Source organism: Tiliqua scincoides, chromosome 9 (genome assembly GCF_035046505.1).
Source record: "Tiliqua scincoides isolate rTilSci1 chromosome 9, rTilSci1.hap2, whole genome shotgun sequence".
Classification (NCBI taxonomy): domain Eukaryota; kingdom Metazoa; phylum Chordata; class Lepidosauria; order Squamata; family Scincidae; genus Tiliqua; species Tiliqua scincoides.
This window is the reverse complement of record NC_089829.1, coordinates 29699911-29726907: the sequence shown is the minus strand read 5'-3', so window position 1 is coordinate 29726907 and position 26997 is coordinate 29699911. Positions and strand designations below refer to the sequence as shown.

General features: G+C 41.6%; 1 protein-coding gene across 4 annotated transcripts in view; it reads right to left on the bottom strand.

Annotated features, from left to right (window-relative positions):
* Positions 1–26997, bottom strand: part of RPGRIP1L (RPGRIP1 like) — a 91455-nt gene that overhangs the window by 8851 nt on the left and 55607 nt on the right. For 2 of the 4 annotated variants that reach the window (XM_066637026.1, XM_066637028.1), the window contains exons 22-24: positions 24857–24954; positions 15363–15546; positions 5135–5219 (exon numbers count right to left, since the gene is read on the bottom strand). In XM_066637026.1, coding sequence (XP_066493123.1) covers positions 5135–5219; positions 15363–15546; positions 24857–24954 — 367 coding nt within the window. The remainder of the gene's footprint in view (positions 1–5134; positions 5220–15362; positions 15547–24856; positions 24955–26997) is intronic. The other 2 variants (XM_066637027.1, XM_066637029.1) reach the window with 1 other exon arrangement.

The window sequence follows — 26997 nt, the reverse complement described above, 5'->3', positions numbered from 1 at the left end:
CTGGAGGAGTGAAAGCAGCAGTGGTCACTTACACAGCAGGCTCTGACCTAATGGTGAGTACCATACTGTGAAAATATCCACATCAGAACTGTGTTGTAACAACCTCCTGTCATGCTGTTTCACACAGCAACCGGTTTTCCAGGAACATTTCCACTGTGTTATAAAAGGCATCACTGTATAAATATAAAACACTTAAACTATGATATATGCCTTACTGGCTTTTTTCCTTGCCTTTCCTCTGAAGAAGTCAGTGTGACATATAAGGCACTGCTTCTTCTTATCCTCCCAGCCTGTGAAGTAGCTCAGGATGAGAGTCAGTGACTGCCAAAGGTCACCCGCAGTGCAATCCTAAGCATCTTTACTTCCATGTACATCCAATATACGTGTACCTTCCCTCGATATTAACTGAGACTTAATCCCAGGTAAGTGTGCATAGGGTTGCAGCCGTAGTGAATGTTTGTGGCTGACCAGGCATTCCAGACTATGCCTCCTCTGCTCCTAGATCAACCACATAACCACCATGCCACATCAGCTGTGTGAGAAATAGCACATTTCAACGGTTCAAGACACTCAGCAATGATCTTGTAAGGTAGGTCAGTACGATCATACCCTCCATAACAGTGCTTTCTTTAGTGCTGATTCATTGCAGTGCGCTTTGTCCCAGAGTAACTGACAGCCATTCTGACCAATGGAAGCAGTGCAATCAGCACCTATTTCTTGCCAATTAGACTGTAGAACTGTTCCACGCAGAACACGCAGACTGTAGGACTGCCAATTCTCCAGTAAAACTGTTCCACGCAGTGCTCAACTTCTGGGGAATGTATTCTCCATGATGTTTGATGTACTGCTGTAAAAGCCCTACCTATTCATGTCACAACTGCTGAAAGAGACTTGTTGTGAGAGATCTATAGTGTTAACATTGCATTCTTTTCCAGAACCCAAGCTACGCCACTTTCAGTTTTCACTCTGCTTACACTACCCACAATGGTTGGACCATGTGCAGGCAATTTGAACATATATTTATATCCCTGGTCCTTTGGTTTCCTAGGCTTTAAAGTTTAGTTCCTGTTTCAGCTGGGGGGAAAAAACAGTCCTGATATTATTATTATTATATAAAAGGCATCATGATGGGAAACATGTGCCGAGGGAGCAATACAGCCAACTCAGAATTTTGCTGTGTCGGTGCACTGGAGGGCCTGACTCAATGCTTCTTCTTATGGCCATTTTTATGATGGAACCAGAATGAGTCTTAAATTGATGAGTGGACAGACGTCAAAGCCTGATTTGTATGTGATGGTGGTGGCATGCTAAGCACTGACAAATGCTTCCATGGAATGGGAACCCTCCTTTCCCGCGGATACAACAACAGATGGCACTGGTTCTCTGTGTGGATTTGCCAATTCCCGTAAGCTCCTATGCCAGTACCCCAGAAATGGTGTGGGAGAGTTTGCTACTTATTTTATTTAAAAACTTTCTGCACCATCCTTCTTTCTCAGTAACAGGGAAATCAGCTATCATGCTGTCAAGTGAGAGGTCCAAAAGGCATCTCCTGACCTTTAGGTATGTGCAGAGCATGACAATTCCCGAATTGAGCAGGAGCTAAAATGTGCTCTTACATTCTAGAAGCTTCTGAAAACTGTGCTTCTGCACAGGAACAGATCTTATATGTTCGACTGCACAGAGGCAGAACCATGTGGTATGCAGTATGCTTCCATCATGGTGTTCTGATAATTTTGCTGGCACTTTTGTGTAACTTCACCTCCCATGTGTCTGCAGAACACATGAGACTGGATTCCAACCCCATGGGTCAAAAACACCAGATAACTGGGAAGGGGAGTTCAAAATGGAGGTATCTGTGTGATTAAAGAACACACACAACTGGGCCACAAGAAGAGAAATCTTGTTTGCAGTGACGGTTCCTATCAAGAATGGCTGAAGGAATGAGATGTGTTGAATTTTAGAGAAAGAGACATTCAAGAGGTGGTGATGGAATATGTAGGCAATTTATGCAGATGTCAACATAAGAGGGAAACTTGTTTTCACCATCTCCAGAGTGTTTGGTATAAAAGGGCAGTGGGTTTCAACTACAGCAGGTGTGCACATATATATAGTTAAACATTAAAAAATACAGTACTTCCCTCAGAATTCTGTGAACTAGAGACCCATTAAAAGGAACAAGTTTTAAGTGTACTTAATAGGGCTAGAATTTGGCATGTTATGAATAGAGGTTGAAAATGAATAGAGGGTGAAAATGATTTTAATTTTTTGCAAATTTCAGTGTTTCCCAAAGTGCAGAAAGGACTGTTATGTGTTTTTTTTTATTCCAAGGATTCTTAAAAGTGTACTAGGTAAGTGATATTGGTGGTATAACATCAGCAGATGCAGCCACATGCATATAGAGGTGTTAGAGAATTTTTTTTGCAGTTTTGGGTTCTTTTTTGGTTTTTTTGTACAAAAAATGAGGAATGCAGAAAGCAATGTTATGTGTTTTTATTTTGTTACTACCGAAAAAACCCACCTCTAATCATGAAGAATTCAGCAACGGAATTAGCTAACCTGGGGAGCTGTGGGGGCTCACTTTCCTTGGAGATTTGGAGAAGAGGATGGAAAAGAATCTGTCCATAAAGCTAAGGAAAGAATATCCATCTTGCCTTTATGGGGAGGCTTGCCTTGATGGGATCTCAGTATCTTATGGCTAACAAGCCGTCAAATTAAGTAGTTTTAAGTTCCGGTGATTTTGGTGGGAGAGGATGCAAGCACCAACGTAAAAGTTCTTCCTTTGAAATCAGAGGAACCTAACAGTGCAAAAAGGATGGTACAATATGATTTTGTAGGGGCAGCATGCTGCTTTACAAAGAATTTCAGAATCTGAGCATAAAAAGATTTTGCTTGGTCACTGGATTTAAATCTACCCTACAAAACAATGATCTGTGCTGCAGAAAAATAGCACTGTTGATAGATCTGTAACTTTATTTGGGTTTTGCTAGCACCAGCATGTTATCCATCTTACTAATATATGCGGTAAATCTGGAAGTCCTTTGCTTGTTTTCTGAAATGAGGAAAGGAAAAAAAAAACCCTCTTTCTGAACTTCAAAGTCCTTTAGATGTGATACGTGCCTGTTCTTAAGGGATCACTTTATGGCGCTTCCTGTCGGATTCCATTAAAAAATTGTGCGCCGGCCAACGTATGAAGCTCAATTTTAAAGTAAAATGGAGGAAACAAAGACTACTGTCTTACTGCCAAGTGCTACCCTCAGGTCTGCACTGCTTATCTGCAAATATGTGGATAACCTAAGTGTGTGAAAGGTTGATTGGCAGCTCTCACGCGGCAAACTGAACTGAGCGCTACTGTAAACATGCTCAAAATGGCAAGGATCTGAAAATCAAGAAGTCCTCCATGTGGCTAATGGCTGGCCTCCAGAAGGAGAGTGGCCGAGGTGGCGTTTGTTCTTTTTGAAAATTACAAATGAGATTCAGAAGCTATCATAGGAAGTCATTACCCTTGAAACAAATGCAGGATGTCATAATTAAATGTGACGGGAACAGTTTACATCCACGTTTCTTCAAGCACATCGATGGTTTGCATACGATACACAGAAATACACTTTAGGCTATGTTGATCAAGCAATCAGTGCCAACTTTACCCAGCAACATAATAGGGGTAGCAGTTTCTTTATACATGCATATATTTCATTATTTGCATGCACAGACTTCCCCATTCTCACTGATCAGAGTGGCAAGTCCCTGCTTTCATACCATTTCACTCACCCCATAACTGCTCTCTGAGGGCCCAATCCTATCCAACTTTACAGCGCCGGTACAGCCACAATGCAGCCCTGAGGTAAGGGAACAAATGTTTCCTTATCTTGAGGAGGCCTTTGTGACTGTCTCTCCACCACAGGATTCAGCACACGCTCCATTGGCATGGATGCACTGGCACTGGAAAACTAGATAGGTTTGTGGTCTGAGATGCCTATTCCTGTTTTACAGGGGACGACTGACATGGATTGGGTCTGTTCACATACTACTTGTAAAAATTCACATACTACTTTCACACCAAGGAAAATATCACAAGCAGGATTCACGCTTGTGTGTCATCTTCCTAGTTCACTATTCCTGCTTGCAGAAGGAAATAACTGAACCAGGGCATGATATTCTGGATCACACAGGACCTTCTGCTCACAGTGGGGAAGGCGAAGAAAGGAGCGGATGAGCCTGAGGCCCACCCTTGATAACAACACAAAAATAAAGGAGGATCGTGTGATGCCTTGTTTCACTTTTCCTTCAAATGCTTCTGTGAAACCCAACTTGCCTGTGATGCATTTGGTACAAACCCTAGGCTTAGTCCCTCATCCTATACTTAATCTACACCTAAGTATGTGTCACTGAAATGGAAAAACATTCCTCTCCCAGGCTGCATCTTTTCCTACCTTCTGTTCTCTCCCCTGTGTTGTATTTTAGATTCAACAGTTCAAAAGCTGATATAATGTAATACCCAAGAGACTGAGGACTTTCCCAGATCAAATCTTGCCCCTGCCATGAACTCACTAGGCGGCCTTTGGCAAGCCACCCCCACTCATCCTCAGTCTTTCTCATCTGCAATATGGGAATAACGCGTACTTACTTTACAGGGTTGTGTAATGATGATGGCAAAATAAAATGTATGAAGCACTTTGGACATCCAAAGCACTATACAAATGCTAATTAGTAAGCTCTTTGGATCAGAATCTGAGCCTATGAAGTGCTATCTAAATGAAATAAAAATGCAAACAGGTCCACAGTGACTTGCACATGTGATACTATGAGGCTTTCACCCACCCAGAGATCTCCATCGTGAAACTGAAGCAAAGCCAGTAGCAAGTAAGAAGAGCCCTGCTGGATCAGGCCAAAGGCCCACCTAGTCCAGCTTCCTGTATCTCAGAGTGGCCCACCAGATGCCTCAGGGTGCACTCAAGTTAACAAGATACCTGTATCCTGTTGCTACTCCCTTGCATATTTTAGATATAGGCCATCTCTAAAACCTGAAGTCTGCATACAGTCTTTCCATATATTCCTTCCTCTATACAGGCAATTGAATCAGTGCAGGAAGGCTGGAAGGTCAAAGCACTACAATACATTTTACTGCACAATTTACCTTCCAGGACTGGGCTCAGATCCTTGGAGCACGGCCTTGAGGTAATCTCGCCTTGCTTTGTTGTTTGCCTGATCCACCCTTATCACTGCAAAGACAAACAGGAACAGCAGTAGATACAATTAGCCTTCAGCAAATAAAATGGACACCATCACTTTGCCAGCTGCATGTTTTCAAAGTAACTCTTTTGTGCAATAAGTGCAAGTATACATCAGCCCAAAGTTCATTTTGTTCCATCCTTGTTTGGTTTCTTTGATAGGTTCTCTAGGCAAGGCAAAGGGTGTGAGCTGTCACGAGGAAGCAGATTTAACAAACAACGTAGAAAGAATTTCCTAACTGTTGATTCCCCGAGGGGCAGCTATGTTTGTCTGCTGCAGTGAAAACAACCAAGAGTCTTCCGACACTGCTAACTTTTGGAGATGGCAGTCTGTGTCATTGGTTGCACTCACATCACTTGTCACTTCATGCACCTGATGAAATGCATTGTAGTGCACAAAAGCACATGCTGAAATAAAGGGGTCTTTATAGCACTATCAGACTCTGTTGCTCTGGACTATCAAAGCAGTCCAGCAGTAGAACAAGAGGTAAATTCTTCAGAGGTGCACCTGAGATGATAATGGACAAGACAAACTCTTGCAAGGCTCAGTAGACTGCAGCTGGAGATTCAGTTGATAGATTCTACTGCAGGGAAAGGGCTTGGATTGAATGATTTGTGTATAGGGAAGCTCATCATTCAGGACCATACATACCCATGGATACACATGGAGGTCCTGAATGCTCCAATTTCCTTGTTGAAGGCAATTAAGTTTCACTGCAGCGCTCATGTAAGAACATAAGCAGAGCCCTGCTGGATCAGACCAAACAGTCTTCTGGCTCAATGTCTTGTTTCTCACACTGGCCAATAAAGTCCCCTGTACAAGCACAGAGTCATTACTGACCCTTGGGGTGATGCTGCTTCCGTGACACTTTCATGGCAGACTATAAGCGGGGTTGTTTGCCATTGCCTTCCCCAGTCATGTTACACGGAAGGAGGCCAACAAGAGGCTTTCCAAAAGCTCAGAGGAAGGGCTTATTACAAGGCAGAGCTGAATTTGCGGGTGAAACCTTTCAAGCCACAAGGGACCACTGGACTGGTGCACATATCTTTCACAAGGCCTTAAGGAGAAGAACTCAGGGTCAATTCGCCTGAAACAACACCAGCAACCCAATTAACCTGGAGTGTTCTATCCATCACCAACACGCACACTATTCCATCTACAAGTGCATTAAACAGGATCCAGCCTTTAAAATACTCATTAACGACGTGAACAGAACAGATGCAGAGGTATCTATGATACATGAAGGGGATCTTGTGTACATAGTTTTCATTTTTTAGACAGAATGATTGGGGGGGGGGTTTGGAGTGGAGGAGGAACCAATTGTCTTCAGTGCTTCCTAAGGAAAATCAACAGCGAAAGCTGGAGTTGAAATCGGAACTGTCATGTGATCAGATTGTCATATCGCTGGCAGGTTTATGCACTGCATTGTCAGAAGAGATACAGGCAGCATCTAAGAATGCCACACAGCTGTCATTTTCTGTTAATGGCCCTGGCAGTCATGATTGTAAAAGCCAGTGGCTTTTATTGCTTTGCAATGGAGGGGATTTACGGTGGTTTCTTTCACCCGGTGAAAGCCAGTGATAGCGATAATGTATGGCAGAGCACTTGTCCTCCCTGACAGCCCCAGTAATTTAATCCTCCTCTCCTGCCACAACAGGCAATAAGAAAGACCTTGAGACCAGCAGAGTGGGGGAAGCCACAGCCTGACATTCATCTTGCTACAGATGAAAAAACTAAAATCAAGTTAAGGGTGTGGACACCATTCTGGAGAATTTACCAGTGACGCAGGAACACCCAGTCTCAGCTGCAAGCATTTATATGAAGTCTAATCAAAACTCATTTAGATAAAAATAAAATGAGATTTTATTAATTTTTTAAAATGAAAACATAGTAACAGACTGGCTGTGGCTCTCCAAGATTTCAGGCAGCAGTCTTGGTGTAAGTAGGGCAAAGTCTTTCCTTGCCCTACCTACAGATGCCAGGTATTGATCCTGGGACCCCCTGAATGCAAACCATGCACTTGACCACAGAGCTCTTCCCCAATATATTATGAAATATACAATAGAGATTTTGCAGCTCCTACTGCCTCAATTCCCCCCTCCCCAAAGTTCCCTGTTACCTTTTCAAGAGTACAAAAGTAGTCCACTAAAACGAGGTCTCCGAGACCCAAATTGTAGCTCTATGGGACAGAGTGCCTCTAAGTAGGCTGGGAAATGATCCCCATCTGAAGTTCTAGAGAACCCCTGTTAGTGTAGGCTACACTGGGCTCAAAAGTCTTATGATGTGACTTGATATATGGTTGCTTCACACATTCTTACCAGCTGTTGCCTTTCAGATGTTTCTCTTGGGTTATTAGACCACTTTAGGAAAACACGAATCAGGAAAAGCTGAAAAAAATATTGTGAAGGCCAGCTTCATTTCACAGGTGTGTGCCACTTAACAAACATTAGCTTAACGATGGACTCCCATATATGATGGTGGTCAAAGCACAATAAAGATGCTCTTAATGAAGCAATCACATCTCCCATAGCCTGCAGCAGAGCGTCTGTTTACACATCAGAGAGACTCTTAATGCAAAGAAGAGGCAATCTATCTCCAATAGCCTGCATAGCCAGCTAGTGTCTGGAAGGGAGTATCTGCTTACACAACAAAGGCAACAGATTGGACTCAATGTTCACTTAATGACCTAATCGCATAACAATGGGGATAGGAGAACATATCCCTTTTGTTAAGTGGCACACACCTGTACTTATTTCTCCATCCTTCACAGTTTTCTCATCATATGTTCTGCATTTATTTCTGCAATTATGAAGGTTTAGAAACAGGCTTTATTCAGAACTGAATGCTAGGATAGTCTCCAGATGAAGAGAGTTGTCATTATCCCCTGCAAACCGGGGCAAGAGAAACTTTTTTCAAGTGGTGCTCCTCTTATATTTAGCATGGGGAGAATAACTGCTCCTCTTCACCTCAGCAGTGTCTCTTTTCCAGTGGCTGTTTGCTTCGGTTCTTCTACATCTTTTTCGATTGCAGCCCCTTTTGGAACAGTGAGCCATTTAGTCATTTGATTTTGTCTGTAGTCCACTTTGGGAACTTTTTGGTTGGAAAGCAGCATATAAATACTGTTAATAACAACAGTAATGGTATATGTGTTCAAGGTGATTGGGGCTTCAGAGTGGGCCTGTTGGCAGCAGTATCCTGTCTCCATCCAAATAATCCCCCTTTTGACACCTCAGATTGAAGAGGGAAAGGGTTCAGAAAGCACATTCCATCTTTCTCTTCTCTGAGGTCACCAGTGACTTCCATTAGAGCATAACTATTCACTGGTCTGCTTCCTTACTGGCACCCTGTTCCTAGTGGTCTAAAATGGATGTTAAAATGCTGCACGAGAAACATTTCTTGTGAGACCAGTTGCACGTACAATTGTGGAGGTGGCATGTTTTTTCACCCCCCAATTGTGTTTGACCCAGCTCCTATTCTGCTTTCTCCCAAACCACTCCCCCTGTGGTGGCACTCAGTCAGTAAGAATGTTGACCAAATGGATGAATGATCTAGTTGGCTCCTGGACAAACCTTGAACACAGGGCTCATTATTTTTTCTCTGCCATTGATTCTGCCCTGAGTGGGGTGTGGGGGGGCATCTTAAAATGATTTTCCAAGGTGTGCACAGGAAGAGCTCCTTTCCTCAACCACTTCATTTGGAATCCAATGTTCATCCATTCAGCCATTAATTTTCCTTTTTGCACTGCGCTTACCTTAGGTAAGTGCAATTTGTCCAAATAATCAAGTACTGACTCCTCAGAGCCAAAGGTCCCTGATCTATACAAGCCTCATAAAAAATAAAAAAAAACTTTGGAAGATTTCATTAATCTTTTCTTTTTCTATTGTCAATTCCCAAGCAGGGTTATATACAGCCAAGATAACATTCTTTGGGCCCACAATCATTAATCTTATTTCCTAGCCCCTTTCTTGCCTTCTCAGCATTCTTATGGCAATATTCTCTCAGCTCTGTGAAATATAAATGCTATTTCCTTGTTATCAGTGTCTATCAACTGAACTTAATCTTTGTTATTTCATTTAGGGTGGCAGTGTTTTGGGGGGGGCGAGAAGAGGGGGAAAATCATTTTGGCAAGCTGAATTTAAGGGTTGGCATCCACGACAAAAGTCTGTGTTCCAAGTTAGAGAAAGTAGATCATTGATTTGCTTGTTCCGACGGTATTGTCCCCTTCAAGTTAAAGTTATGGACTGGGCCCAAACTGAAAACACTGGCATGACACTTACTTGCTACAGCTTCCCCAACCCTGCAGCTGGCAGATCAAATGGTTTTCCATCCTCCTCCTGCTTAAGCCTACACAGGTGCTCAGGACAAGGTTAAGTATCAGCACATGGAGCAGAGATTTGGAAGGCATCCCCTAGCCCTGCTACAACTTCCATGCATGGTTTGGGTCTGTACACACAAGACCCCCCCCCATCCTGTAAGCGAGAACATAACAGTGCTGGGTCCAAGTTTCAGAGGGGTCTTGGACAAGATGCCACTAAGGTGAGTTGATCCCCTCCATCATGAGAGGAAGAGGCAGGGCAGATAAGCAGAAAGTAGTGGCTGCCATTCTTTCTTGCTCCCTTCACTGGACACATGGAACATTGGTGGTGGACCCCCTACTGTGGCATGGACCATGGCAGATGCCCCCCCCTTCAAACCACAAGGAAGCACAAGGAGGAGGATGAACAGAGGTGGGTGGGCAATAGGAAGCAGAACCCTCCGCTGAAGTGATTCCCTCAGACTCACAGATAGGTTGGGCCCTGCACATCATTTCAGTGCAACTTTTTTTGGAAAGGAGAAAATAGATATTGGGGGGGTGATCTATCTTCTCAGCTGATGTGCTTTTTCCATCTTTTCCCCTGAATTTCCTATATGTGGAAGTGTAGCAGAGTTGTCTGGAGGGAATTTTGACCATGTTATGCTGAATAAAGTGTTTTTAGTTTTTGTTTTAAATATAGGTGCAGTCATCTGCATAGGAAGTCATTAAAAGCTAATCTGGTTCCATTATCATACAACAATATGATTTAATTTACTAATTGTAAAACTACATTGCTTTTATCTATAGATTTAACACACACACACACACACACACACACACACACACACACACACGAGGATTGAGAACACTAAATCATTACAATAAATGTTGCTTATTAAGTGGGAATTCCAAAAGATCTCTTTGTCTCAGCTAAGATGTAAAGCAGTTTTTTAAAAAGCCAGGCACAGTGCAGAGATATAAATATAATAAGAGAACTCAATAAAAAAGGTATTATTTACCAAGAAATAATGATTTCTCAAATTACATCTGGATTTATCATGATTTTTTCATACAAAATCCAAGGGACTAGTAGTTCCCTTCTAAGCTCAAAGTACACTTCCTTCCCCCATCATGTAAATCTCAGTTTTATTAAAGAAAATATTCAATTAACCCCAAATATTATACATACCCAAATCTAATTAGGCATGAATAAGAAATGGAGTGAAGCTATAGTAAACACACACATTCTGACTTCATTACTATTAGATTATTGGCTCTCTCACTGACATTATCAAACAGCAAATTCATTAGGGCTCTTCCCTCCGCCTCCCCATAAAATGCTGTTCCTTTACAAGTAAAGCTGGCACTGAGAAGAAATTAGATGGCCAGTTATTTAAGTAATACTCTAGGAAGAACAAAGCAACCATACTGGAGACAAGTTTTCAGTTATAACTTTGTGGCAATTACAACCAAGAAAAAAAAATCCCAGGAGATAGACCGTGATGTATTCCTAGTTATTAGACTGATTATGCAACAGCCCTAAATCCCAGGTTGCCACACAGCCAAGGTTAAGCATAAAATCAAGATGGCGCACCAGACCACTTTAATAAGAAACAAACGGGCTCCGTAAGTTCAAGATACCTAATTAATCAGAACAACAAAGAGTTTGTGGCAGGCTTAAAGACTTCTCAAACCACATCTGCATGCCTCAATCAAAACAATGGATTGTATCTTAGCACAGAGTTAATTAACTTAGCATGCCTGGAAGACTGTCATCCCCACTTGTGAACTGTCACCATGCCTGTCTAGTGTACAGTTGAGCTCGTTAGGAAACCAGGTTTGATGCACTTAACTCTTACAACTGACTCTGTTTTTTAATTTTTTTTTCTAGACAAGCATTTCTCAAAGTGTGCTTCTAGGAACCCTGGAGCTCCCTGAGAGTCCTTCATGAGCACACTGGAAGTGGCCACCACCTATTTAGTGCTGTGCCACTCTGTGCATGCACCCGGGGTCTCCCTAAGACTCTGCACTTGTGCCAGTAGGGCTCCGCAAGACTCCATTTAGGAGAGTAAAGGGCTCCGGAGACCAAAACGTTTAGAATCACTGTTCTAGACCTGTGTGTATGTGTGCATGCATGTATACATATCTATCAATCTACAGATGCACAACTACTGAGGAGGCTGATATAGCCTAGTGGTTAAGAGACCACGTTTCCCTGTTTCACCTCTGCCACAAATTCTCCCTAGATAGGCAAGCCACTCCTTCTCAGACTCAGTCTTTCCCATCTGCAATATGGAGATAATATCTCACGCATCCTACAGCATTATTGAAAGGATGATAACAAGACAATACAAACGTATGCACACTCAGGAGGCGTAATACATATATTAAGTTTGATTATTATAACTGGATTGTAGTCCAGGAAACAGTCTGCTATAACAAATGTGTCTTTAAAGGAGCCACAAGAATCTTCATTGCTTCTGCTGCTATGGGGGAAAGGAGCTACTCCCTGGGAAGTTACTAACACAGTTTGGGATTGCGACAAACACATTTTCACGTTCCTTGCTCTCATCATGCAAGTAATTAAGTAAGTAAATGCTAAAAGTATTCCATGATCATCAAGCTGCAAAACAAAAACAAAACAAAAAAACCCCTGCACTTTCAAAAAAAGCAATACCAGCAATCTAAAGAGAACCAAACTACCACTGTTCACTACGATCCCAGTCATACGCTTAAGCTTCAATTGAGTGGATTTATTTGTACTTTCAAAATTCAGTTATCATTCTATCAGATGAGCAGCTGGAAACAGTGTTTAGGGGCAGGAACACCCTTCAACAGGTCAACGTCATGACCTGCAAGGTTGCAATGGCCTTGTGAATGGACCTAGAAGAAACAGGAAAACAGGACAGAGACTCTTGAAGATCTGAAAGCAACTGCAGAGTGAGCCATGCCAGCACAGCCCTTAATGCTCAATACCTGGTTACATGCTTACTCACACTGTGGGACTGTGACAGCACCAAGGTAGGGGAGTGTTGCCACATTTGATTGTCACAAAGTGTCACTCCTAGGGCTATCTATTCCTACGCTATTAACTATTGCAGTGCACATCTCTAAATTTAATTTATAGGTTATGGTTGGGATACAAAGCTTCTCCCCTGTGGTGTTTTATGCACACAAGAGGGTTTTCAATTCCCCCATAAGGCAGCAGTCCTCTAGGTTCCCCCCAGAATTCTTCACTGGAGGCAGTCTCCATGAGGATCGAGGGAATGCCATCAGAAGGGATACCTCTGCAAATATGCCCCTTCTAGTTGGGCTAAGAGGCACCTTTCAAGTGGTGCTTCTTTTGACTTCAGCAGGCAGAGAAAAACTGTCCCTGTCACCTGGGCATCTTTCCCAGGGGGTATTCCCTGGTGTCTCATACTGTTTGCATTTTTTTTTTTTAGATGGCAAGTCCTTTGGGGAAGGGAACCATCCTTTCATTTATTCTGCTAGGTAAACCGCTTTGTGAACCATCTTGTTAAAAATCACCAATTCCTCTTCTCTCTTGAGCATGTAATCCATGGGCTTCTCTGGACTCCAGTCCCACGTGTATTGTACAATGGCCTAGCTACAGTTTATGTGGTTTGAACTGACAGTGACCACATAACCTTTGCACTGCACTACTTGTTTCTTATCATTTTTATAATGATAAAAGTGCGCATATTCTCTCCCTAAAGATGCATAGATTTTTTTAGTCTGTGTCAGTGTAGCTGAGCATCTGAGGCCTGCTAAAGCTCTGGCAAGAAGACATACAACCTGAGGCACTCAAAGGCAGGTGGAACACCCAGGCCTGGAGTGAGATATTTAGAACAGGGTAATCAAGCAGAGAAGTTACCTCGTTTTAAAAGCAAAGTTCACCATGCAATGATTAAATAGAAAAATTAAAAAAAATCACAGTATGAAAAGAATTACTAGACATAAGCTCAAATCATATTTTTGAATTTGTGGACGAGCAATAAAACAAAATGAAGAAGAGTACAGCTGAAGAGGCGCATTCTGTCTTCCAGGTTTTAACTAACACACAATAAATCCAGAAACCCAAGATTAAAAACAATAATGAAGTGACTAAGAGTTCTTTATAGCACCAGGAAAAGGAACAATATTGCAGTGAAAAAATTGGATGATAACACTGTCACCCGCAGCTGCAGCCCAACACATTGAAAACACATAGTCGAATAAATCGCAAAGTTACTGACGCCAACAGCTAGATGAATTCCTGATTGGCATAATAATTTTTTGCTTGAAGCAGGACTCTGTGTTCCAAAGACACATCGAAGCTTAACTATAAACTTTCTTATGGGGAATGTTTGAATGTTGGATTTTGTGCAATCCTGTGGATTAATGAATTCACAGATGTTCTTGTATTTCACTGCAAGACATGCCATCATAATTTACTATGGCCTGGCATACGAGATAGAAGTCATCTGCTCGCATGCACACACACACACACACACACACACACACACACAGAATATCAAAACTGGAGACATAGTCTGGCTATGCAGTGGTCCCTGCCACTATTGCCACTGAACTGAAGCAGAGCTGAAAAACTAGTGCTTCTCCAATTCCTCCCCCGTCAACCTTATCGTTGCTTTGATCCCTTAACATCTCACGTTCAAACCTAGCCTTGGAACAAGGAAGACTAGAAAAATCCTGTCTTAAATAAAGGTGGGATAAAAATTCTAATCAAGTTCTAATGCAGGGATGTCAAACATAAGGCCCAGGAAGCTTTTTATCTGGCCCTCAGGCTCTCAGCTGCTGAGCAGTGCTGAGGTATTACAGCTGGAAGGGCAGCCCACATGAAAATTGGGCTCTCCCATATCTTGAAATAAAATCAAGATTTGTGTATTTTCTCTTCTGTCATTTGTAGCTAATGAGTTCCTAAGTGAAAAAGAGCTTATTTTTTGTTTTGACGTGTTTAATGACATCACTTCCTGCCTAATGATATCACTTCTGGCCCTCAGCAGGCATCATGAATGCAGTTTGGTCCTCGGTACGAAACGAGTTTGACACCCCTATGATTGTGACATGTCCATGTGGCTAAGTGCATTGGAGATGGCATGTAGACGACTGGACATGTATGTCCACCATGTACTACATCAGGGGTGTCCAAAGTTTTTGGCAGGAGGGCCACATCATCTCTCTGACACTGTGTCAGGGGCCAGGGGAAAAAAGAATTAATTTACATTTAAAATTTAAATAAATTTACATAAGTTTACATAAATGAATATATTTAAGATGAACTTATATTAATGAATGATGGTCTTGCAATAGCTCAAGGCCTATAAAAGGCCTGGCACAAAGCAAGGCCAGCCTTTCCTTTGCTGCTGCTACTGCATCACAGATGTGAAACAAGAAGCAGTGGAAGGAGCCCTTGTCCCACAGCTCACGTGAGAGGTCAAACAGTCACACTCACACTGAGAGCAGTTGTGTCGGGCCAGTGTGGGCTCCAACAAATCTCCGGAGGGCCATAGTCTCTTTAGAGACTGTGGGCTCCCTGAGGGCCACACTGAGAGGCCTCGAGGGCGGCAAGTGGCCCCAGGGCCAGGGTTTGGGCACCCCTACATCATGAAAGCTGGAATATCTGAAGGACAGAGCTATGCATGCTGAGAGCTGCTAGACTACATGGACCTTTGGCCTGATCTAGTAGGGAGCTTATGTTCTTATTATAGTGTTCTTGTCATTTTGTAGTTAAATTTACAAAATGCTTACTAGATACCTTCTCCAGGAATGTCTTTAAAAGAAGAACACGTTAGTAGCTAGGAAGATACATAGCAAAACATATAAGACAAATACCTACTGTGGCTATAATTGTAGTAGACCCACTGTCCGGTTTTGGGTTTCGGAAGTGACACTGGAGTTTCATCTGCAGGAAAACTGGAGAATTTGCACTCCACAAACAGCCGCTGTATTGTATCATCCAGCGCAACCTGGGATTCTGTGAGACTGAGCGATATGATTTCAATCCGGATTTTTTCAGCTGTCTATTTTTTTTTTTAAAGGGAGAAAACAAAAGGAAGAAAGAAAACACAACTTATTCAGCTCTTTGCAATGCCAAAGTGTCACAACAAGCATGAAAATTGCACAAAACGTTTTGGATGGTAAAACATGATTGATAGCGTATGACAGAGATAAAATGAGGTCCTAATGCCCCAGGGTTCTTAGTTAATGCTGTCACTGCAACAGGCTACTGATTTATATTTGATGCTGGAACAAATAAACAAGCAAGCAAGCTCGTTCCCAGCCTACTGCATACATTCTTTTTGAGCTAGGAATGCTAAGGGTTGAATCTAGGACCCGAATACATGCAAGACGTATGCTCTGCCACTGAACTATCAGTAGTCATGCGGTTGTGAAAATCAGTGCTTTACATCTCAAGTAGCTATTTGAGCCAATAGATACTAAACACCCACATTATTTCTAAAGTAAATTATGCACATCCCTCCTTAATGTCTCCACTAACTAACCTACTTCACAATATTACTTATCCCAGCTTTCTAATTAAGACATGCATTTACTTTAATTTTGATTCCCCTCAATCATCTCTCCTAAACTGCTGTCTTGTACAATTGGAATTCTTTTTTTTTTTTTTTTTGCATATGTGAACTACAGTACTTTACTCTCATGGATGCTCTTACTCTATGGTATTTATTTACAATATTTGCATCCTGCCTTTCCTCCCATACTGGGATGGCCAAGGATGTGCCTTGTTGGTTTCAAAGAGAACAAAGATATGCAACAAACTGATGTAATTGTGGCAAGGAATCAATCGTCACAAGGGGGTTTTCCCTTGCTACTACTGTGGAGTGTTCTTGTGAACATGTACACATGAAGTTCTCAGAGAAGGTGTGGATCTTCAAATGTGCAATGAAAATATGATTGGGAACTGCAGCCAATTATGAATATAAGCAGAACCCTGCTGGATCAGGCCAAAAGTACAGCTAATCTAGCACCCTGTTTCCCACGATGGGGAACCAGATACCGCTAGGAAGAAGGATATCCTGAGGCAAGAGATGAAGATATATCCCTCTCCTACCATGCTCCCCAAAAACTGGCATTCAGAGGAATTCTGTCTATGAATCGGGAGTAGTTATGGTTCCTTGACGTGTCCACATGTCTCCAAACATGATGGGGCAGGCATCCATCTTTAATACATCAACCTTTTCCTGCATCATGTACCAGATTTAAAGAAGTGTGAGACTGCCAAGTTTCCTGATTTTTTGATTTTGAACTTTGATTTTTTCTGTAAACCACTTTGTGAACTTTTTGTTGAAAAGCAGTATATAAATGTTGTTGTTGTTGTTGTTGTTGTTGTTGTTGATGATGATGATAATAATAATAATATTTGATCAATATCCATTTTAACACACAGATTGCAGTCTTACTGGAGACTAAAGGGAAAAGTAACCTCATGGTGACTTTTTCCATGTCCAAAAAAATGTGCACAGACTGAACTGCACATGCACGAGGTATACAAATGCGATTCAGGCTGGAGATGTGCTGTGCCCCATTTAGGAGGGTTTCCGTGTCAAGTATTAACAGGGTAGCACACAAACGTTCTCCTGAATAAGTCAGTGGTTTCAAAGAACGAGTAATCACTGTGATTCCAAAATTAGACTACACAGAAGAACATTCAAAGGATGAGATTTTGTTCTTCAAAGAGCAAACTGAACACCTTGCACATCTCAACTGTCAAGTCCTTCTTAACTTTTCTTTTTATGGCTCCCCTCTACATTAAAGACTATTCTCCTGTGTGGAATCTGAAGGCTTCTGGTTGTAAATTCAAATCACTAACCTTGCTGTAATAATTACGGGATTTAAAAGGGGGGGGGGAGAGGAGAGCCAGCTTTCTAGAGGCCAGCTTTATTCAAACCATAAATATCTAAGCAAAATATGGCAATTGTTGATGTATTTTCAAAATATATTTTATAATTAATCAATTGAAAAGCTCAAGTATCCCAATACTTATTTCTGTCAACCCCCTTCAATATTTGATGAAGTAATTTTACACCCCCCGCCTTTCAAAAGGCATTTCCTTTTATTATGTATCCTAAGACACTTTAACTAAAAACCCAAATCTGAATATTTCAATAAGGTTGTTTTATTATTCAGTAGATTCATGGAAATTTTACTAGGATGACAGAGAAAATTCCACACCATTCTGTCTCCGCTAATACAGGTACACGGCTTCAGCTGGCAATATTACTAGGATTAGCATAGTATGATGAAATATTTAAAGGAATTTTTTTTTCTAAAAACTTAATAAATCAAATGACTGCCAAATGTCATTACAGTGATGGTCTTTGACTTGGAATATGCTTTTCATATTCAAATTTGAAAAGAAAGAGATGAAAGCCTGGAAAGGTTACTCAGTTTCAACTAATAACCTCAAGCAGTCTCCCACTCACATGCATAAAAAATGAAATTGCTTCTATTGTCTAATTTTACTTCAGAAACAACTCCTTTCTCTTTCCATTGCACAGATATATTAGAATTATTTTTAAGTGATATTCAGAGTCATTTCTCTCAAAATATTTAACCGGGCTGTCAAAACTGGCTATTGCCTAGATGGTCGTTTACAAACGAAGTCCAAATGTAAGATGTATACATAGCAGACCCTCTAATGTTTGATGGAGGAAAATAGGTTTGCTTGTTTTATATAAAGCAAAAAGGGGGGCTGGCAGTGCAAGAGTGGGTAGAGCAGATGGACCAATAGATTCCATGGGGCTAGAGAGCAAAGAATTTAGATGATAAACTTTGGCTGTGATCCAAGGAGGTCTTTTTAATGCAAGCCAAAGCAGTTCCTCACAATGTAATGAGGAATGTTTCTGATGGGAGAGGATATCGATTCAGTTGCATAGTGGCTGCTTTGCATGCAGGAGGCCCCAGGGTCAATCCCTGACATCTTCACAGAGGGTCAGAAAAGATCCCTCTCTGAAACTCTAGGGCAGCAGTTGCCAAACTTACCGTGATCATGGCATCCTTCTTTTATGGCGCGATCTTATGAGAATTATGCAAGAATCGCACAAAATCTTGCACAATTTCATAAGAACATAAGAAGAGCCCTGTTGGATCCGGCCAAAGGCCCATCTAGTCCAGCTTCCTGTATCTCACAGTGGCCCACCAGATGCCATAGGAAGCACACAAGGCAACAAGATACAGGTGGAGCTATTTATCCACGTTAGTTCTGTGACTCGGTGCGATTAACAAAAAACATGTTGTGCTAAATTCCATAGAGTTACGCAAATACACTGCAGCCTGACACTTCCAGATGGAAGGAAACTAAGGCAGCTGGTATCAATCCCCTCCTCTCTGTACTCAGCCCTCCCCGTTGCCAGCTGCCCGGCTTCTTTTACAGTTGGGATGCTGATCTTTTAAGAGCCCTATGCATTTCTATTCAGAAGTAAGCCCCATTGTAGTCAATGGGGCTTACTCCCAGGAAAGTGTGGAGAGGATTGTAGGCTAAATCTCATGCTTTGCTTGGTGGAAAGGCTTGCTTGTGTCCGTGATTGCCTGAACCATGGGGGGGGGGGGTTTGCTTGTGTCGGTGATTGCCTGCACCATCTCAATGGGGGGGGGGAATTTGGCAAACACTCCCTGGGTTTTTTTAAAGCAATCCCCTCTGTTGCTACCACACCTGCCCCTGTGTGAGTGAGTGAGTGAGTGAGTGAGAGCTGCACGTGTTCTGGCTACAGAGATTTTCAGCCCCCCCTTCCCCTCTTCAGCCTCTTTGCTGGCTCAGGGGCTCCAGGAGTGTTACTGTTCCTTTGCAAGGGGAACCTCTTCCAGGGCTCCAGGGCTATTTCCCAGCCTGGGCGAGGCAGAGCCTTTTTGCAGTGTTTTGGGCTGCCTGGAAATGGATTGAGATGCCAGTGCAGGGCAAAGGAGGCAAAGGTGTGTGTGGCTTTCAGTTTCCTCACCCCATTTGTTGAGACAAATCTGCAGATAAAAAATCCGTGGATGAATAGGCTGCACCTGTACATGCATTCTGATGCCACTGTACTACCCTTGAACCTCGCCTTCTAAGGCAGCCTATTTCTAATACCATGAGATTTTAGAAGCTTGGCCTGGCAAGCCTGGAAGGGCCACTGGGGACATCCCACAGTACTCCTGTGAATCCACTGCATCACACAGCTTGGGAACCATTGCCCTAGGGAATCACTGCCAGTAGGTGCAAGCAGTACTGAGCTAGATGTCCCAATGGTTTGATGTAGTTTCTGGACAAGTTTCTGGAGGAAAAATCCATTACGAGTTACAAGCCATGATGTGTATGCGCAACCTCCTGATTTTAGAAATGGGCTATGTCAGAATGCCAGATGCAAGGGAGGGCACCAGAATGAGGTCTCTTGTTATCTGGTGTGCTCCCTGGGGCATTTGGTGGGCCGCTGTGAGATACAGGAAGCTGAACTAGATGGGCCTATGGCCTGATCCAGTGGGGCTGTTCTTATCTTCTTAGTAGAATACTACTGCATATGCTCGTATATGCTCAAGCTTCAAATGTGGCTTTTAGAGAAGCATGGAGGTGAGGGTCTCAGAGCCCCTTCCATGTGCAGAGCTCATTGTTAGATGCTTGAGCTTAATCATCAGCACTGATGGGCAGCTGCTCTCCAGGGTTTTATAGAAGGGTCTTTCATAGTAATATCTGAAGGTGCCTCTGAACACAAAGCTTGTGCTCTACCATGGCCCTACCCATGGCTGGAGGCACATAGAGAACAGCTTCAGAAGATAGCCCTTCACAGACTATTTAGTCCTTCAAGAGAACTCAAGGATTCATCCTGCTGCTGCTCCCTCGCATGGGCTGCCTTGTATCAGCTTGGCTCATTTCAATCAGCCTAGCCCTGTCCAGGAATACTGCTCCCAACTCTCAGATTTTGCAATTCCCTCATTCCTGGTCATAAGGCAGAGGCCTTATCTGACATCCAAAAGCAAGGGCAAACCATTTGTAAAGGTATCACTGAATGAGTTTTTAATAATAAAATATTATATGATCAATCCATAGTTTATTTTTTACAAAGTTGTGCCTGATCTAACAGTTGCATCCTGCCCTCTTCCTTCAGCAAGGCACAGGTGCCTGGTTCGTACCTGTTCCCAGGGCAGACCAAGAAATGACAAGGACCCAAAAATGTCCTTTTACCAAGAGTTACTTTTTACATCTACTAGTTTCCCCCCCTTTTTTTGTAATAGTTGATTACAATAAACAATACATATAATTCAAACACACACACAAAAGAATAAAGGGTTAAACATACATCATGAAACAGAAACACTCCTCTGTGCCAGCTCAAGAGAACATCTTTTAAAAGAATCATTTTAGTCCTGAATTAGAAAAAAAATTATTTGTATATATTTTAACTTCATCCACTCCCCACCCCCCAGCTTATGTGGTAATCTAGTTGCCCAGGGTGATCAGACAGGTTATTAAGTCAAGTCTAAAAACATTCTAAACATAAAAAAAAAAAAAAATGCAAATGTTAATTATTGTTTTTATCTTCCAGAATCTCCAGTAAGGTTTTACTATTTAAACCAGGTGACTTTTTAAACTTTGATACAGCATATGGTGCTCAGCAGCAGGAACCCAGCCACCTGGAAATTCTGGCTCGTGCACGGTAAAGAATGCCGTATGTCCAAATTAATTAAAGCCCTAAGATCTTAATTGAAGAAAAAAATGACTGTGACAGTTTTTGCTAAACTGCTATTAGTGCAAGGAAACACACACACAAGTACAATCTGTAATGAAGGAGAAGAGATGTAAACACCTAGAGGAAAATGAAGCCACCACAGAATAAATTGGTTTTGCTAAGATTTGCCTCGTGGGCACATTTGAAGATAACTTGGGAGCTGACAGCAATAAATTTTATTGTGATAATTGAAAGCTATATTATTGCTCAAAATGATCAAGTGCAGAGAGGTGGAGGGATGAGAACAAGCAATTGTTAATTTAATTTTGTGTGTGTGTGTGTTTAAAGCAAATGTAAATTTCCAGTTCTGATGTCTATTTCGAGACCCTGTAACAAGGCTTTTAATCAATGTATTATACATCAGATTGATAATGTTAACTTCTGATTATTCAAATGTATGAAATATTCATAAAGAACTGTCCAAAGTTTTACATTTCCCTGATTTTTCTTTTTTTTTCCTTTTTGTCTCCCCCTTCCATTAATTATCATGCCTGGAAGCTTTTTTAGCAAAAGAACCAGTCGTCATCTTGACTCAACCTGACAAGCCAGCAAGGCCCAATTACGTTGGCACTCTGTGGCACTTTGATGTAGTGGAAACGAAAAGAGATAGGGGCAAATTGTATAGCATATTATGTTAATGACATGATTTAATCCAGCCACTAAACTTTATGTAGCCTGTTAAAAAAGATGCTAACACTAATTACGCCACTTTGGAAAGGAAAAAGAAGGGGACAAGCATTTCCTACCGACAAAGTAAAGCTCATAAATGTTGTAAATGCAATGAAACAAAATGAAGTAATCTATGATTAATTATACATAACAGACATGAAGAAAGGGAGAGAAAAAAGCAGCAAGTCGTATAAGCTAAATCCTGGGGAAATAAATCTGTTAAGATTCTTTTTTTATGATCAACACATCTAAGAAAGGACCATGGAGTCTCTGGTTTGCAACCTGCAAAAAAAAAAAAAAAGGGTTGCAGCAGCAGCAGCAGCAGTTTAAGTAGCTTAAACAATGCTGTGGATGGTTGGGATCCACAGGATTATCAGCAAGGCAATCTCTTGGTAAAATCAAAAGTTGTGTGTTTACAGTAGTCTGGATAGCTGCAGGGTTATTTAATTCACTGACAGCAGCTGGATCTTGAACAAAGGCTCTGCTTCATTTTCTCCTAAAACCAAATGGCAACTTCTGGACAAATGGCTTTGGAGAAGGTGTGTCAAACTTGTTTCATACAGTGGGCCAAATAGCATTTGTGTTGCCTGCTGAGGGATGGAAGTGACATCATTAAGCAGGAAGTGATGTCATTAAGCAGGCAATGACAATAAATAAGTACTTTTTCTCACCCAGGAACCTATTAGCTGCAAATGACAGAAAACATGCAAATCTTGATCATATTTATCCCCTGCTAATTGGGTAAGAGGCACTTTTTCAAGTAGGTGCTCCTTTTTAGCAGGGGGAGAGTAACTGGCCCACGTCACCCCAGCACTGTCTGTTCTAGTGGCTGTCTGCTGGTATTCATTTGCATCTTTTTAGATTGTGAGCCCTTTTGGGACAGGGAGCCATTTAGTTGTTTGATTTTTCTCTGTAAACCGCTCTGTGAACTTTTAGTTGAAAAGCATTATATAAATACTGATGATGATGATGATGATGATGATGATGATGATGATGATGATGATGATGATGATGATGATAATAATAATAATAATAATAATATTTTCATGATATGAGAGAGCCCAATTCTCATGGAGGCTGCCCTTTCAGCAGGTGGTGTCTGGGGGGCCAAGGGCCAGATAAGGAGCTTCCGCAGGCCACATCTAGACTACAGGTCTTATGTTTGACACCCCCTGCTTTAGAGTCTGATTCTCAAAGCACCTCAATGGCTTTTGAACCTGATGGAGAAGATAGACAAATTGACTTTTACTCAGTTCTTTATATATCCTTTAAATATATTAGGTATCAGGATAATACTTCCAACTTGAGCATCTGAGCATACCCGGTGCTGCCAATGAGGCTGTTAGGTGGTAGCAAGTTGTGGTCCCTTCCACTCTAAAAAACAGTCATCTTTGTTTCAATGGGTTTGGGTTTCCAAATTGACCATAGGCACAAGTCTTATTGGTTTCAAAAGATGAACTGATGTACACTTTTAAAATTCTGAATTACTGAAACCAATGAGACATAGAAACAGTTAATGTTGACTGGACTATCCCCATTCATCTGGAGTGAGTTCAAGCGGACTTGCTATCCTGTAATGGTCCCAGTCCATCAGCTGCTTGAATGCACAGAAGCTTTGATGTACTCAAGGGTTTACAGATTCACTGCAATGTGAACTGAACATACTGGTTAATCTGTGTCACTGAAGTGAAGGGGGCAGCCACTGGACCTCCTATAGTGCTCTGGGCTATGTCCCTAGTGTTCTGAAATTTACTCCTCCTCCTTGCACAGTTGCTATGTTTCCTGGTGAGCAGATGAGAGGATAGAGACAGAACTAAAAGATCCACGCACTAACCTCTTTGAGGTTGCAGCTATTTTGTCTTCTTAAATCATTCTGGTTATAATTGAGCACCACAAGACTAGAGATTTGTAGACCCAGCTGCATTTTTGCAGGGCTCATTGGGAATGAGTAATTTTCCTATTTGGCTCACATTGTTACAGCTTAAAAGAATTTGATGGAGCTGAATACGCAGTTAATCATAATGCAGCTCCACCTATTAAAATAATTTTTCTCTCTCTCTCCCCTGGTTTGGATAGACGGCAGCATTTCAGAAACCCTGCGAGGAATGATGAATAGACAAGCAGCCAATCAAGCATGGAACATCACTTAATGCAACCGGGTATGTTCTAAGATTCTGAGTTAGTTTTGAAGCCAGTGCCTGAGCAAAAATCAGATGAGTACTAATCACTGAAGGCAGGCAGGGCTCATGAGAGGGGGTGTAGGGGGTAAATTGTACCCTGGTCTAAGGTCAAAAGGGGGACCCAAGAGCCAAAGGAGGGGGCCCAAAATTTCCTAGGATCTTACATTTTCTAATTTCACCAGGGTCCATTGGGGGAGTGCAGGGGGTACATCGTACCTGGGCCCAGGGTCAAAAAGGGGGCCCAGCAGCCAAAGGAGGCAGCTTGGAAATTTCTTGGGATCTCACAAAATGTTTACATAAATTGTGATAAAGACTAGAATTCACATTTTGGTAAGCCTGCATCATTTTATGTATTGTAACTAATAGAAATTATGATCAAATGAGATTATGATCCAATGGAGAATAAAAGGAACCCAAAAGACATGTGGTACCCCTAAAAGGGGTCAAGAAACTTTGTATCCCCTGATAAAATTGATCTCAGGCCTTGGAAGCAGGCTTTGGAATGCTTTGTTTTCTCTCTGTAAACCGCTTTGTGAACTTTTTGTTAAAAAGCGGTATATAAATACTGTTAATAATAATACTAAAAAAAAAAATACAAAGCCAGGTTTTGAATAGCAGGTGACAACAAGCAATAACAGACATGATTCCACCAAACAACCACATACAGACTGAAATTATGTACCAAAGTAAAACGCACATCATGCATCTTATTGGTGGTTTTAAGAACAGTATTGCAGTGATTTTATATATACTTGTTTTTTACTGACCTGCTTGAGGCTCACAGACACTGGATTTGGAACAATGCAGTCATCGCTATCTGTCACTGATTCAACAGCATCAGTTGCCTGTCTATCATCTTGATCTGCTGAAGAAAGAAAAATCAGAATGTAGAAGAAGAAAGCTTTCTTGCCTTTTATAGATTTTTCAACTTTACTAATAAGCCACGCTGGCATCCTTATCCTCAGATCTGGTGGTGCCTGTCCTATTTAGTGGAATACATCTTAGTGGCGCATCAGTTGTGGTTTTACATAACCTCCAATCTGAAAAGCTGCAAAAGGACATCAGTAAACAGTCACTAGGAAAGACTTTACTGGGGTAAATACGAGATAGTTACTCGTAGATAGTTACTTTCCCCTGCAAAATATAAAGAGAACCACTTGGGGAAAAAAGTGCCTCTTTGCCCAGTTAGCAAGATAGTATCATGGACACTGTTCCCTATCAGTTCAACAACACTTATATCTTGGGATTTCTTAGCAATTACACTACCACAGTGAGATACAGAAAGATGGACTAGATGGGCCTATGGCATAATCTACAAGGCTCTTCTTACATTCTTATGTAGAATGTATTCCCTGAGGATTAGTTATTACTTTTTATAGGAAAGATAGAAGCTTGGTGATCACCAATCTGTAAACAGGGTGATCATCACTAACATGGCTACTTGGGCAACATGGAAGATATAGGACCCTGAGGCTGGTTTACACACCCATATACATAATTTGCTTTTTTAAAATTTCTTTGTACTTAAGTACTGTATATTTGATGATAGCTGAATGAGCCAGTACTAAAAAAAATTGTATGATATGATACCTGTTGTATTACATCTGCAATGATTTATCTGTACATGCAAATCATCACTTGACATTGAAAGTTATCAAGTGATGAACAAGTAGGGGTGAGCCAGCCCAAGGTCTCCTCCAATGATGGGCCCACCTCACCCCAGCACTGTCTGTTCTAGTGGCAGTCTGCTGGTACTCATTTGCATCTTTTTAGATTGTGAGCCGTTTTGGGACAGGGAGCCATTTAGTTATTTGATTTTTCTCTGTAAACCGCTTTGTGAACTTTTAGTTGAAAAGCGGTATATAAATACTGTTAATATTAATATTAATAACAATAATAACAATAATAATTCTGTAACAGCCAAAGTGAACAGAACCCTGTAGCGCATCAGAATCTATTCTGAATATGCTCTTGATCAGCAGTGCAACTTTGGCTGCAATCCTAACCACATTTTCCTGAGAGTAAGCCCCTCTGAACAAAATAGGACTTACTTCTGACCTGGTTAGGTCAGACCTACTTTAGACCTGGTTAGGATTGTGACCTTTGTGACATAGGGCCATTTTTTGCTTCTACCTGTTATACTGAAATGCAGAAACCTCATAGCAATCCCCATTCATTTCTATGGCACTTGCACTGGATTTGGATCCTTTGTGGAAAATTTCTCTGCTCATGCCAACCACCATTCATCTCTGTGGCATGCGAATGGGACATGTGTCCCTAGTGGATAGTATTTTGGCTCAACGCAACTCCCATTCATTCCAGTGGAGCTTGAACAAGATTTGTAACCACAGCGGGTCCTTCATTCATTGCAACTCCCATTCATTCATTTCAGTGGCACATGAATGAGAGTTTGTGCCTTCAACAGAAGGTCTCTTGGTTTGGGTCCTGGATACTGAACAAGAAAAAAAGAAGAGCAGCTGTGTGACCTGGGATTTTTACATTCTTTGCATTAAGCTGCCGCTAACACCTTTCATCCAGAGATGAGATAAGGCTACTAGCCCTTCTCATTGTCTGAGTCTCTCTCTTTCTCTGCTTGACATTATGGGCAGCTGTTATCTGCAGACAAAAGGGGCACACACTTTAAAATATTCTTCAGAACTGCTTCTTTTCTGAAGGAGGAATCTCTCCTCTGAAGAGGGAATATAAAGACATTTTAAAACAGAAGCCTGGCTTTCCTTTAATATTTTATGAAACTAGGTTGGAGACGGAATTTCTCTTTGTCAATTATTATAAAGCTGGAAGTTATTCTTTGGTCTCATATCAACAACCCTCCATGGCTATAGCTGTGAGGGGGACTAAAAAGACACCTTCTGTTGAGGCCACGTCCGTATTTAGCAATGTATGCTTA